At 48.7% G+C, this 12,628-nt stretch overlaps 4 protein-coding genes across 4 annotated transcripts; 1 reads left to right on the top strand and 3 right to left on the bottom strand.

The window, feature by feature from the left end:
• Positions 1-737: 737 nt before the first annotated feature.
• LY89DRAFT_727699 (pectin lyase-like protein) lies at positions 738-4,708 on the bottom strand (the record flags this gene model as incomplete). Its single annotated transcript, XM_018219184.1, has 10 exons — positions 738-2,352; positions 2,398-3,096; positions 3,148-3,192; positions 3,245-3,289; positions 3,334-3,369; positions 3,420-3,470; positions 3,521-3,580; positions 3,639-3,680; positions 3,740-3,796; positions 3,846-4,708. The coding sequence occupies 10 exons, from the start codon at positions 4,706-4,708 to the stop codon at positions 738-740; spliced, it is 3,513 nt and encodes a 1,170-aa protein (XP_018079035.1).
• Positions 4,709-5,733: 1,025 nt separating this feature from the next.
• Positions 5,734-7,507, bottom strand: LY89DRAFT_27655 (NAD(P)-binding protein). Its single transcript, XM_018206418.1, has 5 exons — positions 7,423-7,507; positions 6,850-7,368; positions 6,534-6,796; positions 6,222-6,485; positions 5,734-6,172 (listed from the first exon to the last, which is right to left on the bottom strand). Exons 2-5 carry the CDS (start codon positions 7,151-7,153, stop codon positions 5,987-5,989), a joined length of 1,017 nt encoding a protein of 338 aa, XP_018079034.1. The 5' UTR covers positions 7,154-7,368; positions 7,423-7,507; the 3' UTR covers positions 5,734-5,986.
• Positions 7,508-8,588: 1,081 nt separating this feature from the next.
• LY89DRAFT_727697 (uncharacterized protein) lies at positions 8,589-9,712 on the bottom strand (the record flags this gene model as incomplete). Its single annotated transcript, XM_018219183.1, has 2 exons — positions 8,589-9,285; positions 9,342-9,712. The coding sequence occupies 2 exons, from the start codon at positions 9,710-9,712 to the stop codon at positions 8,589-8,591; spliced, it is 1,068 nt and encodes a 355-aa protein (XP_018079033.1).
• A 690-nt stretch (positions 9,713-10,402) lies between these two features.
• Positions 10,403-12,199, top strand: LY89DRAFT_663397 (FAD-binding domain-containing protein; the record flags this gene model as incomplete). Its single annotated transcript, XM_018212702.1, has 7 exons — positions 10,403-10,614; positions 10,661-10,995; positions 11,045-11,106; positions 11,150-11,240; positions 11,290-11,620; positions 11,668-11,879; positions 11,925-12,199. The coding sequence occupies 7 exons, from the start codon at positions 10,403-10,405 to the stop codon at positions 12,197-12,199; spliced, it is 1,518 nt and encodes a 505-aa protein (XP_018079032.1).
• Between the last annotated feature and the right edge of the window lie 429 nt (positions 12,200-12,628).

Raw genomic sequence — 12,628 nt, 5'->3', positions numbered from 1 at the left:
TTTGAAGAACCCGGACGCGAACGCACAGATGGGCCGTTCTGCTCGCGAGGTGATCCTGAAAGCGGGAACGTCGTTGGCGTTTCTAGTTTCGAAACACGGTTGAGGCAGGGTTTGAAGCAGACGACGCATGAAATGTTCTGACTTGGAAATCGCAACCCATTACTTGCGGATGTTTATCTGTCTCTTCGGAGATTTCTGTGCTCATAGTTCATGGTAGTAAAGAATACGCCAAGCGAAATGTTCCAGGGGTCAAGTCAGTACATGACTCCACGTGATACGTGAGACACTGAATTGTGGAGAGGGGGAACGACAATCGAGTCCAGTATGTCGTCGATCAATCAGATGTGGTCTTTGAAAGTGCGTCAGGAGACCCCACAAATATTCATATTGTATCGGTGATCATACTTGACAAGTCCAATATAGATTGAGCACTTGAGCTCAAATGACGATTGTGAAGCTGATATCGGCTCGACTGCCCAGAGATATGCTTGATGTGACAGACCTTCAAACTGCAGACCAAACGAAGGATCAAGATCTTGGTGAGATGATAAAGACGGGGAAAAGACAAACCAAAATGCTTGACACTGACTGTCAAATATCCAACACTTGTGTGGCACGCCTCATTGTCCATCCAAGCGGCCACGTCAAAATGCTATCAATTATTATTAATTACATTAAGAAGAGACCATCCTACCACCTACATCTCATCAGAGCCCCTCCAACCCCAATTCCTCTCATCAATACTCCCTGAACAACGCAATAGTATCGACAAAACCATCCAAATTATCAGAATACACTGCAATATCTGCTCCACCAAGTGTAATCATGTTCGTCGTGCCCACTGTACTGTATCCATAAACGGCAATACTAGCTGCTGAATACGTGTCCACTGAGAAGATCTTGGTTTGGCATGTCTCCCCGTTTCCTTGATTGGAGCAATCAACGTTGTTGTTGCTGAAGAAGCTGTACAAGCCTTGTCCATAAACTGTAACGTTGTGAGATTGAGAGACATGAAGACCCCAGCCAGATTGTCCAGCCACATATGTTGGGTCGCTGTAGGCTGCGTTTGTGGGAAAAGGAACTGTAGCATCTGGGTTGGGCTGGTAGTACGCTGTTTCAGTTTGAATGAAGCCCATGAAGAGGTCGGCCGTGTTGGCGAGACTGTATTGATACAAGGAATGATGCTCAACTGCAGTCCCATACAACCAGTTAAGCCCTTCAGCACTTTCGATCAAAAGGCCACGGCCGGAGTAAATTGTGATTTGTGTCTCTTTTGGGTCCTCAACATCGTGGTCCGCAGTCCAAAGCCAACAATTCTCCATATACAGGCCTGTAGCCGAGGAGGTGACGTGCATGCTCATGAAAGCTGCGATACACTGTTTCGGAACATTGGCGGCTGTGATGGTTGTCGTGTTTGTGACTGGACATTCTGCAAGCTGGAGATTGGATCCTGCGAAACCACCAATACGAGTATGAACATCCCACATGCCTGCGGCGGTCGAGGCCAAATTCCATTCGATGAGGATGGCTCCCGCTTGAGCACCTTGTGTACTGACAATCATGTCTGACCATTCGATAGTACCAGTATCTCCTGCTTTCCCGACTTGAACAACTGGCTTGGTGTTGGTGATATCGGCAAAGTAAGAACCGCTGGACAGGATGACAGGGTACGCTTCTCCGGTGACCTTGACACCTGGTGGAAAGTAGATTGTCGTGGTAACAAGATAATCACCAGAGTCGAAGTAGACAACCTGACCACTTGATACTGCTTTGTAGAGAACAGCTTGAAGAGCAGCAGAATCATCCGTCTTTCCATCACCAGCGGCACCTGCAGATCGCACACTGAGGAATGCTGAAACTGGGAGGTTAGCATACTGAGGCTTGGAGCGAGAGTAGTAGTTGGAGCCAGAGAGGAGACCTGGTACACGAGCAGTGGGAGTAAATGGTCCTTGAAAGTTAACTGGGCCAGATGCTCCATATTTGTGTCCTTGTCCCCAAGCCGCAATTGTTGTTGAGCCTCTCGTTCCAGCAAGAAGAACGGAGTTACCAGTACCTTGAACAGCCGTTGGGACATTCTTTAGGCGGACGTTCTCGAGGATCAAGCTGCCACCAGTAGCTGGAGCATTGTTCGTGAGGGTATGGATAGTGGATACTCCGACCGGGGTGTTGGTGATATCGCTGTCAATCACAACGATTGCGCCAACTGATTGGTTTCCGCCGCTGGCCGAAGTCATATCAATGCCGACCTGGCAATTGTTGATACTAATTCCTTTGTATGTCCAACTCCAATCGAATCCTTGCATGATGGCAGTGGCAGCGTTGTTGAATGTAAGGTTACGCATTGTAAATTGCCTGATAGTATTAGCATAGGTAAGAGAAGGTAGAGATAGAACTCACTGGTTAGCAAGGAAAAGTCCTTGGGCTCCACCATTGAAAATCAGATCAGTCATGAACCCTCCAGAACCACTTTCGATGAAAAGACCCTGATGTTGATTACCAGAAGCTTGAGACATCTGGAACACAATGTTTTGAAGAGAAGTAGCTTGAGCTGTAGGCCAATGAATGGCTGCGACCTGAAAAGTTGCTGGAATTGCAGTAATGTCGATGATGAAGTTACGAATCTGTCTCCAGAAAACATTTGTCGGACCATATCCAAAAGCTCCTCCAGCTTGGTATTGATCGCCATCAATCAACCATCTAGTGCTGAACGTTGAAGCGGCTTTGATTGTAGGCATGCAACCTGGGATCGGGTTCCCAATGATTTGAGTGTAGTAGTAGTCAATGATACCAGGATTTGATACCAGGTAGGTTCCATTTGGGAAGTATACAATGGCGGGCGTGGTGGTTGACGATCCGCAGGAACCGGGAGCGCATCTGTTCCCACTCGAGATGGCATTGTTGATAGCAACAGTGTCATCGGTGACTCCGTCTCCTACAGCCCCAAAGTCCTTGACATTTCGGAACACTTGGTAGCTGCCGGGAGCAGCGTTGAAAGGAGCGATACCCTGATGTTTGATACTTTCCATCCAGTATTGAGAGCATGTTGTAGGAGAAGGGGTGGCAGAAGAGGTCGAGGATGATGAAGTCGAGGAGGACCTAAGAACAATCAGCATAGGTTCAGAGGAATTGTAAAGATCGTTCGCTTACTTGCTGCTTGTCGAACTCTTGCTGCTCGTGATCGACGACGAAGACCTGTGGTAAATCAGCATTCAAGGTCAATTTGTAGCCTTTTATCATTGCTTACGTGCTGGAACTAATTGAGCTGGTTTTGCTGCTGGAACTTGAGGAGCTGCAAGGTTAGCTTCGTGAACGAATATGCATGGACGCACTCACGATAATGTGCTGCTGGTGCTTGACACAGAGGATGATCTACGTCAAATTAATGTGTACAGCAACAAAAATCTGCCGTTTTTACTCACTTGGATGAACTGCTTGAGCTAGACTTGCTGGTGCTTGTCACAGAGGACGACCTGTGTCAAATCAGCGTGAGGAACCGCAACAACCAGCCATCTTTACTCACTTCGATGAACTGCTTAAGCTAGAGGAGCTAGACTTGCTGCTACTGGTCAAAGAACTGGAACTGAACATCATATGATTAGCTCAAATCGCAATTCATGGATTATGCTGAGATAATGTACCTCGACGAGCTTGTCTTGCTACTGCTGGTAACTGAGCTAGAGCTGGAAGGTTTGCATGGTCAGCCGATATCCAAATGGATTGAGCATTTCAGGCTGCTTACCTCGAAGAACTTGTCTTGCCGACAGAAGAGGAAGCTGTGAGACTGCTTGATGACGACCTTTGAACTTTTAGCGCAGGGACGTCAAGTAGAAATTTGCAGCACTTACTTGCTCGACGAGGAACTGATTTTACTTGAGATAGACAGGGTAGAAGATGACTGTGAGCTGGATTTCGACACGATGGAGGAACTAGTCTGGCTTGAACTAGACATGGAGGAGGAAGACTCGGAGGCTGTTGTGCTGCTCTTGCTGACGAATGAAGAGACGCTCTTGCTGTAACTCAGAGACGATGATTGCGAGCTTGTGAGACTTGACTTCGACGCAGAACTGGTACCAACGGTCGATTTTGATGTCTGGCTGACTTTAGAAGTTGCGGACGATGAAGACAGAGGGCTGCTAGAAGACGAGCTGCTTGATAACACTGAAGACAGCGATTCAGAAAGAGTAGATGAAGATGACGAGACCGAAGATACACTTCCAGTGACCTTGCTACTCGATGTAGCAGAAGATGATACCTCATATGGCTTGCTGGAAGAGACACTTGAGGTCGAGACGGACGAATAATTGCCCCATGTATATGTCGTCGAGGAAGATACACTGATGGACGAAGGACCCGTTGAAATGCTGCTGCTGACGGTTCCAGACTCGGAAAGACTGTATGAAGAGCCAGGTCCAGAATATGTCGAAACGCTGGACGGAGAAATAACGCTCAAAGACCCAGATTGAGTAAGTGACGAAGCCGGAATCGTGCTCACACTCCCACTCTCTGACTCCGTCCCAGTCGTAACACAAGTTGTCGCCACCGCCTTCGAGATAACCACCGTCACCAGCTTGACATGAGTCTCCACAGTCGTGGTCTCGGTCTCATTCCATCGTTGATGTTTGTGGCCATCTGGGGTACCATTGTAATCCGCGAAAACCGCAGTAAGGAGTGTAGAAAAGGTAATGAGTGACTTGTTGCTGAAAAGCATGTTGAAAAACGAAAGTACGAAGGTATAAAACCTTCAATTATACAGAGAGAGAATAACAGTGACGAGTTTCCCTACCTTCCTCCACGATGCTGGGGTCCGGATCGACTTTATTGAGAGCAGCAGACCGGACGAGACCGTCAAGCGCACATCCCAGAGACCTTGCCCTTGCTCGTGCCCGCGCTGACGGTCCTTCTCCCTTGGGACCTGCATCTGGGTATCGTATGACCCCCTTGCACGCGCATAGCTCTAATTCAGCATCAGCTCAATTGGGGAGAACAGCCTTACGCCACATTCACCGTTGGCGGCGGTGATGAGAGACATCAGTGGTCAGAGGCGCCGCCAATTTCTTCTCCACGATGTTGTCTGCACGATGGACCAATGATGGTCAGCGTTGTTGTTGTTGGTTATTGGGGCCGAGCGAGCGGGATGGCTGACGCCGTCTTAGGGCAGGGGAAGAAGGGCTTACTGTACCCCTCTAGCTGAGAGGTGGACCGAGGCGGCATGATGAAGCTATCCCAACTATCGATATCGTGACATGAACGCGTCAAGAGATGATGGGACTGGAGGGCATCTCGCTGAAGAAATCATCCCCCATTGTTTCTCTTCGACCTACGTTCATGGTGTCGTGGTGGTTGAAGACTCTGATGATTCATGCGAGGATGCTGGTCAATGGAAAGGGAGAGAGGTGAGGGAAGAATTTTCCGTTTCGCAGTCGGGGAAGGGCGCCGGAAAAACACACCATGCCAACTTGGGCCAACACCGACCAAAATAAAATTAACATCGTATCCTTCACGACGGCGCCAAGTGAAAGTGATTGACTAACTGTACCTGTACCGTCGTGTCGCAGGGGACGCATAGGCTAAATGGATCGTCAAATAACTTTATTTTTTGAGTTCCGAGCTGCCCCTGATTTGCTGCTGGGAGTCAATGCTTGGCCACTACTTCGCGCACGAGGTTGCGAGGATTTGTTGCGGGGGATCTTCATTAGGAATCATTGGCATGCATCATCTGTTATGTAGAGAAGACCATCACACATCTTTCAAGAGCTTACCTTCACACACATTGCAGAGATAGAGACACCAGAATGTCAGAACCAGGATGAATTCGGTGCCCATCTAATGCTTTCAGAACATCACTGAGCCCACTTCATTCCCTGACAACACTACCTGCCAACGCCGACGCCAATGCAAATGCCCATGAATCGCTGAAGAAACACACGCCAGACGCCACCATGCTGTGCAATGCTCATCATCGAAAACCCCATCAGATCAACAATATCTACATCGTAGAGTCAGGCTCGGAGCTCCAGCTGAGGCTGCTGTCGGGGTCGATGTGTGGGAGGGGGACGAAAGGTTCACCAGCAGCAGCTCGGACCAATTCCTCCTTCTCGTCACGTCGAGCCATTGTCTCTTCGACGTTCGGCTTGAGGTTCTTTAGTCCGAACATCCGAGGCAAGAACAAACCCTATTCAAAATGTCAGCAGGTCTTCAAAGCTAGTATACTACCTACTTACCCAGATTGTACCACCAACTTTAGACAAGAGCCACATTGAAGTGGATTTCTCGCCAGCCAAGAGCTGCGCGCTGGGATTCTTTGACAGAATGTGCTTGGCGACCTTTGCAGCAAAAAGCTCTCGGCTGGTCTGATGCTTCAGAGAGACCTCGCCACGGATTATGCGCTCGATTTCAGTCTTATTGGGATAATAGAAGGATTCGGGACCAATCGCAGCCTTGACATTGTTGTCATTCATATTCGATTTGATCCCACCAGTGAGGACCTAATTCTGGTTAGCAACTCTTTCTGTGATTCGAGAACAGTGACCTACATTGATCACCTTAACCCCAAATGGCTGAAGTTCAAGTCGAAGAGTATCCGAAAACATTCCCAGGGCAGCCTTGCTCGAATTGTAGACCCCGAGCCATGGAACAGGCGAGAACTCTGCAATTGAGCTAATGTTGACAACGCGTCCCTTCGACTCGATGAGCATGGGAGCGAAGGCTTGCGTAACGGCCAATACACCAAAGTAGTTGACGTCGAAGACCTTCTTTGCTTGAGCCATATCAGCATCCAGCAACGGTGCCGAATAACCTATGTCTAATTAGCACGCAGATCGGACGGTCTCGAGACAGTGCAGCCATTACCGATGCCAGCATTGTTTATCAGGATATCCAAGCGGCCGCCATTCATAGAAGTGAGATTAGCGACGCATTTCTTGATAGACTCTTCATCGGTGACATCCAGCGGAAGCCAAGTCAGGCTCGGAACGTTGGCATCGGTCTGGTGAGGCATGAAAACCGCTGACTCCGACAAACTGCGCATGGTTGCGAATACTCGGTGGCCCATGCGATACAGCTGCATGGTAAGTGCTTCGCCAATCCCACCGTAGCTGCAGCCAGTAATCAGAATGACCTTTGGTCGCATGTCATTGTCCGAAGAGGTAGACATTATGTTCAGTGGAGGTATGCGACAGCCAAGAGATAGCTGTATGGGGGCCGCAAAGAAGTTTTGCGAACGATTGATGTTGTCAAGTAGAAGGTGGTTGTTGTAAAGTTGCCGAAAGGTCGAGAGGCGGGAGTTTCAGCCTTGTCTTGGATCAACAGACCGAAAAAAAGTGAATCCTGGAACAACCGAAGACCCAATCGGCTTATCGCAATGTCTCACTGATAGAGGGACAATCAGCAGGGTGTGGTACAGGGCAGAGTTCAAAGACTCACCTACCAAAGCCAAAAGGAAAACTCCTTTCAGGCCGGCAGCTTGCAATCTTTCTTGCAATTGCATCCAACTGAATTACACCATGTCTCAGCCACAGAATTTCCCATCCATGGCATTCTCCATCTTCAACTTATCGTGCATCATGGTTTCTCACCAGGGATATTCAGGCCTTGCTCAGCAGCCCCGGTTCCGATCTCGCTCTCAGAACGTGATGGAGAGGTGACAATTTTTGCGGCTCTGGGTGCATTCGAGCACACACCACTTCAAGACCATACTCCTACCAGTGAGATAGTCTCCCATATCTCTTTCCTCCATGGCATGAAGAGATTGGACGGCTTGAGTTCCAAGCCTCGTAGTATGATTTATTTTCCTTGTTTGAATTGGATTTATGGCAGGATCTGCAACTGAACAAGATGTCCTTCGACTTTACCATCCTCATGGAATAGGTGGCTCCACTCGTCTCGGCTTGCTGCACTCTTCCAATTGTCCCATGGGCCATGCAGATGAAAATACCAGCCCAACACCAGCACGAGAAGTGACAAGTGTGACTTCATTGGAGCTGTCGAGCCTTCTCACGATCACTGAGTATGATGGAGGCAGTTCTCGACTGGCGCATAGGCCAGAGATACTGAAATGTATTGTATTTCAGCGTATTTTCAGGCGTTGGATTGATGTGTTCGAGCTCGAGGAAAGAATCATATACCCGGCCCAATGTAGATTTCATCTCAAACAGGGCTGGAATGTCTCCGAAAAGATGTTACGCGATCCCCAACACACGAGTGAAGTTTCGGCTAGCCCCTTTACTGGCTGTCGCCTTCAAATCGAGACAAATTGACCCACTGGAAGATTGTCGAAAGGCATTTACAATCGTAGGTGGCGAGAAGAACTTGTCTTCGAAGGGTTGATTTCGAACATCTCCAATTCCTTCTTCCTAAATAGACCATCGAGCGTTCGCAATAATTGCAATGGGAGCTGGTATGACCATGACTTGCAACCGTGCCGGGGAGATGACCGAGGAAGACGCTGGAGTTCGCGGTAGAAAAGAGACCGAGCACTGAAGAGATTTAACGACAGAAAATCATCCCCTTCTCGCGTAGGGTTCCGTGTATATAATGTCGGAATGGCGCCCAGATGAGCTCCACAACTTCCATTCGTATCCTCTTGAAAGTCAAGAGGCTCCGAAGTCAATCAGTTGTCCCACCTCGTCCTCTTCATCGTTCTCTATCTCATCCCAGTTATCGACATCCTCTTCATCATCTGAGAGCATTTCTCCCTCTTCCAAGTATCGGATGTGGATGGCTGGTGGCTCCCAGTCCGGATGTGTAGCTTGTTCTCTGCGGAACACAAGTTGGACGTCTTTTCTAAAGTATGGGGCATGTTCGGCAATGAACGAGTCCGCATATATCGGAACAAGTCGTAGTATACCTTGCTTCGTGCTGTGCGGCTTCTCGGTCATCTCGATATAAATTTCCTCCTCGAGAGATCGTAAATGCTTGTCGGCCCTACCCGTCCGGGTCAGGTCTCCATTCTCATGTCTCTCGAGAGGCGGCAGAGTGTATATTGTGCTGAGGAATCCGTCTTGTTGTGGCTCGTTCGCTCGTCGTTCTTCTCTGAGCCGGAGTTCAGCTATCTCGGTTGGGTCCAATTGGCCTGCCTCAGACAACTCTCGCAACCTGTCGTCCCAAGTAAAGTCCTCGTCATCGATCCATTCTCCCTCATAGCCATTCGAAGCTGTTTCAATCTCTGATTCATCTTCCTCGGAAACTGCAAGATAGAAGTCTGTCAAAGCTGTGAACTTTCGTAGGACGCCGGCAAGAGAGAGGGAAATGGCAGGGAATTCGTGATTGGTATGTCGCATGCCCTGCCTGGAACCGAGTCAGCGAAGTTCAACCTGTAGATATCTAGGTGCTCAAGTACTCACCAAACGTCTGCTGCCAAAGATACGTGTTGTAATAGCTGGATGTTGTCTGTGGTAAAGAAAGCGTTCTGAAGAGGGCGCAAGTTGAATTTAGGATCGCTGACAAAGATGATATCCCGATGGGGAAGGATAGCCACATCTAAGAAAGCAGTGTACTTCTTACGTGCCTCCTGGTTTACCTGGGAGATGGGATCAGGACACAACGAGTCGCTGCGTATCTGCCATGAGTAGTTATCTGTATCATAAACGACCTGCAGAAGTCGGCGTCGATGGAAACTGGAGACGTATCCCCAAATCTCAGTCTTCAGTTCGACGGGGAGCAGCTCGAATTTCTCGAAAGTCTCCAAGATAGTCTTTGGAGGTGCTGCAACCATTGTTTTGACATTCCAGTCTGCGTTGCTGCGTAAGAAGAAGGTAAAGAGGTGAAATATTGTCGACAAGAAGGCAAGGATGCCTGATCACGTGAAAGCTATAATCCACCGGACCACCACCAGTTCCACATAATATCAATAGGTAGGTATCGTTCATCCACTGCTGTTTTGAATTTGGGGCAAGTCAAGCAGCACCAGCCGTGCCTCATAAATACAGTTCGGGGGACACAAAACGGCGAGGCTCAACCCTCGTCGTTTATCATCCTCCAATCAAATTATTCGGATTTTCTCCTTATCATGCATGTTTGCCGTTGCTTTACCCAATAGGGACAACCTTCACTGTCAGCGCAGCCTCGTTCCCCATTTCTGAATGCACATCTGCATTTTAAGGCACAAGTACGGAGTCGTACCAAGCCACGATCCAAGGCTGAGCGATTTGGAGCCTGATAGAGTTCGTTGAGGAGAAATTCATTGGCTCCAGCCAGTCTCCGCGGTGCTTTAGTATGCATGTCGGTCACAAATCAGACAGGCTTCCCTTCACACGCGCCATCCAATCTGATTTGTCCTACTCTGTCTAGTTAGCTGTGCATGACTTGAATGCTAGTGGCTACATCGGCTCGAGGGCTTGCTTCACGGTCTATATAGGGAGACGAGTTACGCAACCAATTGATGGATACAACCGTCACCTCCTACATGGCATCCCTAGGAGTTTTGCGGGAGAGCGATGACTTCGAGCTGTCTTTGGCACTGCAAAACAATAGTGCACTGCAGAGAGCGTTGCAAGAAGGTGGAAAGACGGACGAGACTCGGCAGTCGCTCATCGTCCTCGCATGTCGGACTATCCAAAGTTGCTTGGGACCAGGTGTGAAGCTTGATCCGGATCCATCGCTGGCCAACACCAACTGGTAGGTTCTCAGTCAAAAATGCGAACTTTGGTTGATCAAATACCAGGTCTCAATCATGCTGGCTCACACCTAAATGCATCGTGTATCCACGGTCTGCTAAAGATGTCTCTCGGACAATCAAGATTCTGGGTCTGTTGCATACACCATTCTCTGTGCGGTGTGGTGGCTTATCTCCAACTCCGGAGCATTCCAGCATTGCGGATGGCGTTCTGATTGATTTGAGAGAGTTGGGTGGGATCGAGATCTCAGCTGATGGGAGGATTGCTAGTGTGGGACCAGGGGCACGGTGGAGTGACGTATTTGAAGCTTTAGATCCCCATGGACTGACCGTGGTCGGTCCGCGGTTGCCAAACGTTGGAATAGGAGGATTTATCTTGGGTGGTAGGTTACAGTTTGAGCATGGTAATACCAAAGTCTTATGATGTTCCAGGTGGTCTTTCATTCTTCTCCGGGGAGTACGGACTGGCTGCTGACAAGGTGGAGAATTTTGAGGTTGGTGTCTTGCCTCACGGCGTGGCCTTACTGACCGAATCAGATTGTGTTGTCTGATGGATTAATCGTGGATGCGAATTCTGCAGAGCATCCTGATCTGTTTTGGGCATTGAAAGGGGGCGGCTCTAATTTTGGTAAGTGACTAACCTTACGGGCTGCCCTTTACTTAGCTAACATTCTCAGGTATCGTGACAAGATTCGATCTCAGTACTGTCCCAATCAGAGATATATGGTACTCCATGTCCACCTATGCTATTACAGAAGTTCCTGAAGTACTCCTAGCTTTCGAGCAATGGCAACTCAGATCCGCAGATCCTAAGTCGGCTATTTTCTTGCGGATGGGGCTTGACTCCTGCACGATCACCTTGGTATATTCATCACCCGCGAAACGACCCCCATGTTTTAATGTATTCTATGACATTGATGTGATGGAGTATCTGATCCTGCCGACAAATGGCACTGTCGTGTCATTGACGACTGCACTTGCAGAGCTCTTCCCACATAATCCTGCGAGGTACGATCTACACATTCTTTTGCTACTCCAATCTTCTAAATTTCTAGGCATGATCACCGAGCAGCGAGCAGGAAGAATGATCTTGGATTGTACTCCGCTGTGGAGGCATACTGGGTCTGGAGGAAAGAGACGCTTGCTCTCCGAGACTCAACAAGAGCAGATGCGACCTTCATGATACAACATGTGCCAAAGACCCTGATTGAAAAGGGGATCGAAGACGGTAGCAATCCACTAGGTCTCACGGCCGTACCTCAACAGTGTGAGTTTACCATATCTCTCACACGTTTAGATATTGACTTAACAGGGTGGGCAATTGTTGTTGATTGGGACTCAGCAAAAGACGACAACCTTGTTCGAGAATCCTTGAGAGATATAACAAAACGATGGACAGATCTTGCAAAGGAACAAGGTACACATCTCGACTTCGAGTTCATGAATAATGCATCTGGTGACCAGAATCCACTTCGAAGTTACGGAGAGACCAATCTGCAAAGGCTGCGAGATATATCGATGAAGTACGACAAGGCGCAGGTCTTTCAATTGCTGCAGAAGGGAGGATTCCTCCTCTCCCGGGCCTAGCTCCACGGGTAAAGGGTAGTGTAGTCTAGGAATGGGGAGGCGTTGGGGTGTTTAGATGACGGGATGTTAACTTCATAATATATCACACCCTGATTCTCGGGACGATTCGAAGATCACAATGAGCTCATTTCTCATAAAGCATGGCTCAATTGTTTTTCCGGTGACGCAGAAACCAATAAGTATTACGGATCTCGCTTGTGCATCTTCATGTCATGCAGAAAGAGCAGGGCGAAGTACGGGGATCAGCGCTAAGCCCAATTGCTATCTGAACCGCCATCCGAATTGCGGGTGGGCCACTCATTGGTCACAGAACGCCCAAACCGAGGCAGCAAGATAAGCGTAAAGCTTATTGGCGGACAAGCATCATCTGACAGGGCCGGCACGATGCACCTTCCTTCCATAGCGCTTCTAGTGGGCTTCTAGTGTCTT

The sequence above is a fragment of the Mollisia scopiformis genome, assembly GCF_001500285.1.
Source record: "Mollisia scopiformis unplaced genomic scaffold LY89scaffold_1, whole genome shotgun sequence".
Lineage (NCBI taxonomy): Eukaryota > Fungi > Ascomycota > Leotiomycetes > Helotiales > Mollisiaceae > Mollisia > Mollisia scopiformis.
Note: the sequence above shows the minus strand (reverse complement) of the source record. Positions and strands in the feature narration are given on the sequence as shown.

Bases quoted from the DNA above. Each gene is read 5' to 3' on its own strand.
- LY89DRAFT_27655 (XM_018206418.1), bottom strand. From the start codon at position 7,153: ATGTCTACCTCTTCGGACAATGACATGCGACCAAAGGTCATTCTGATT. The intron at 6,797-6,849 runs GTAATGGCTGCA...AATTAGACATAG, and splicing joins GATAAACAATGCTGGCATCG to GTTATTCGGCACCGTTGCTG. The intron at 6,173-6,221 runs GTAAGTAGGTAG...CATTTTGAATAG, and splicing joins AAGTTGGTGGTACAATCTGG to GGTTTGTTCTTGCCTCGGAT.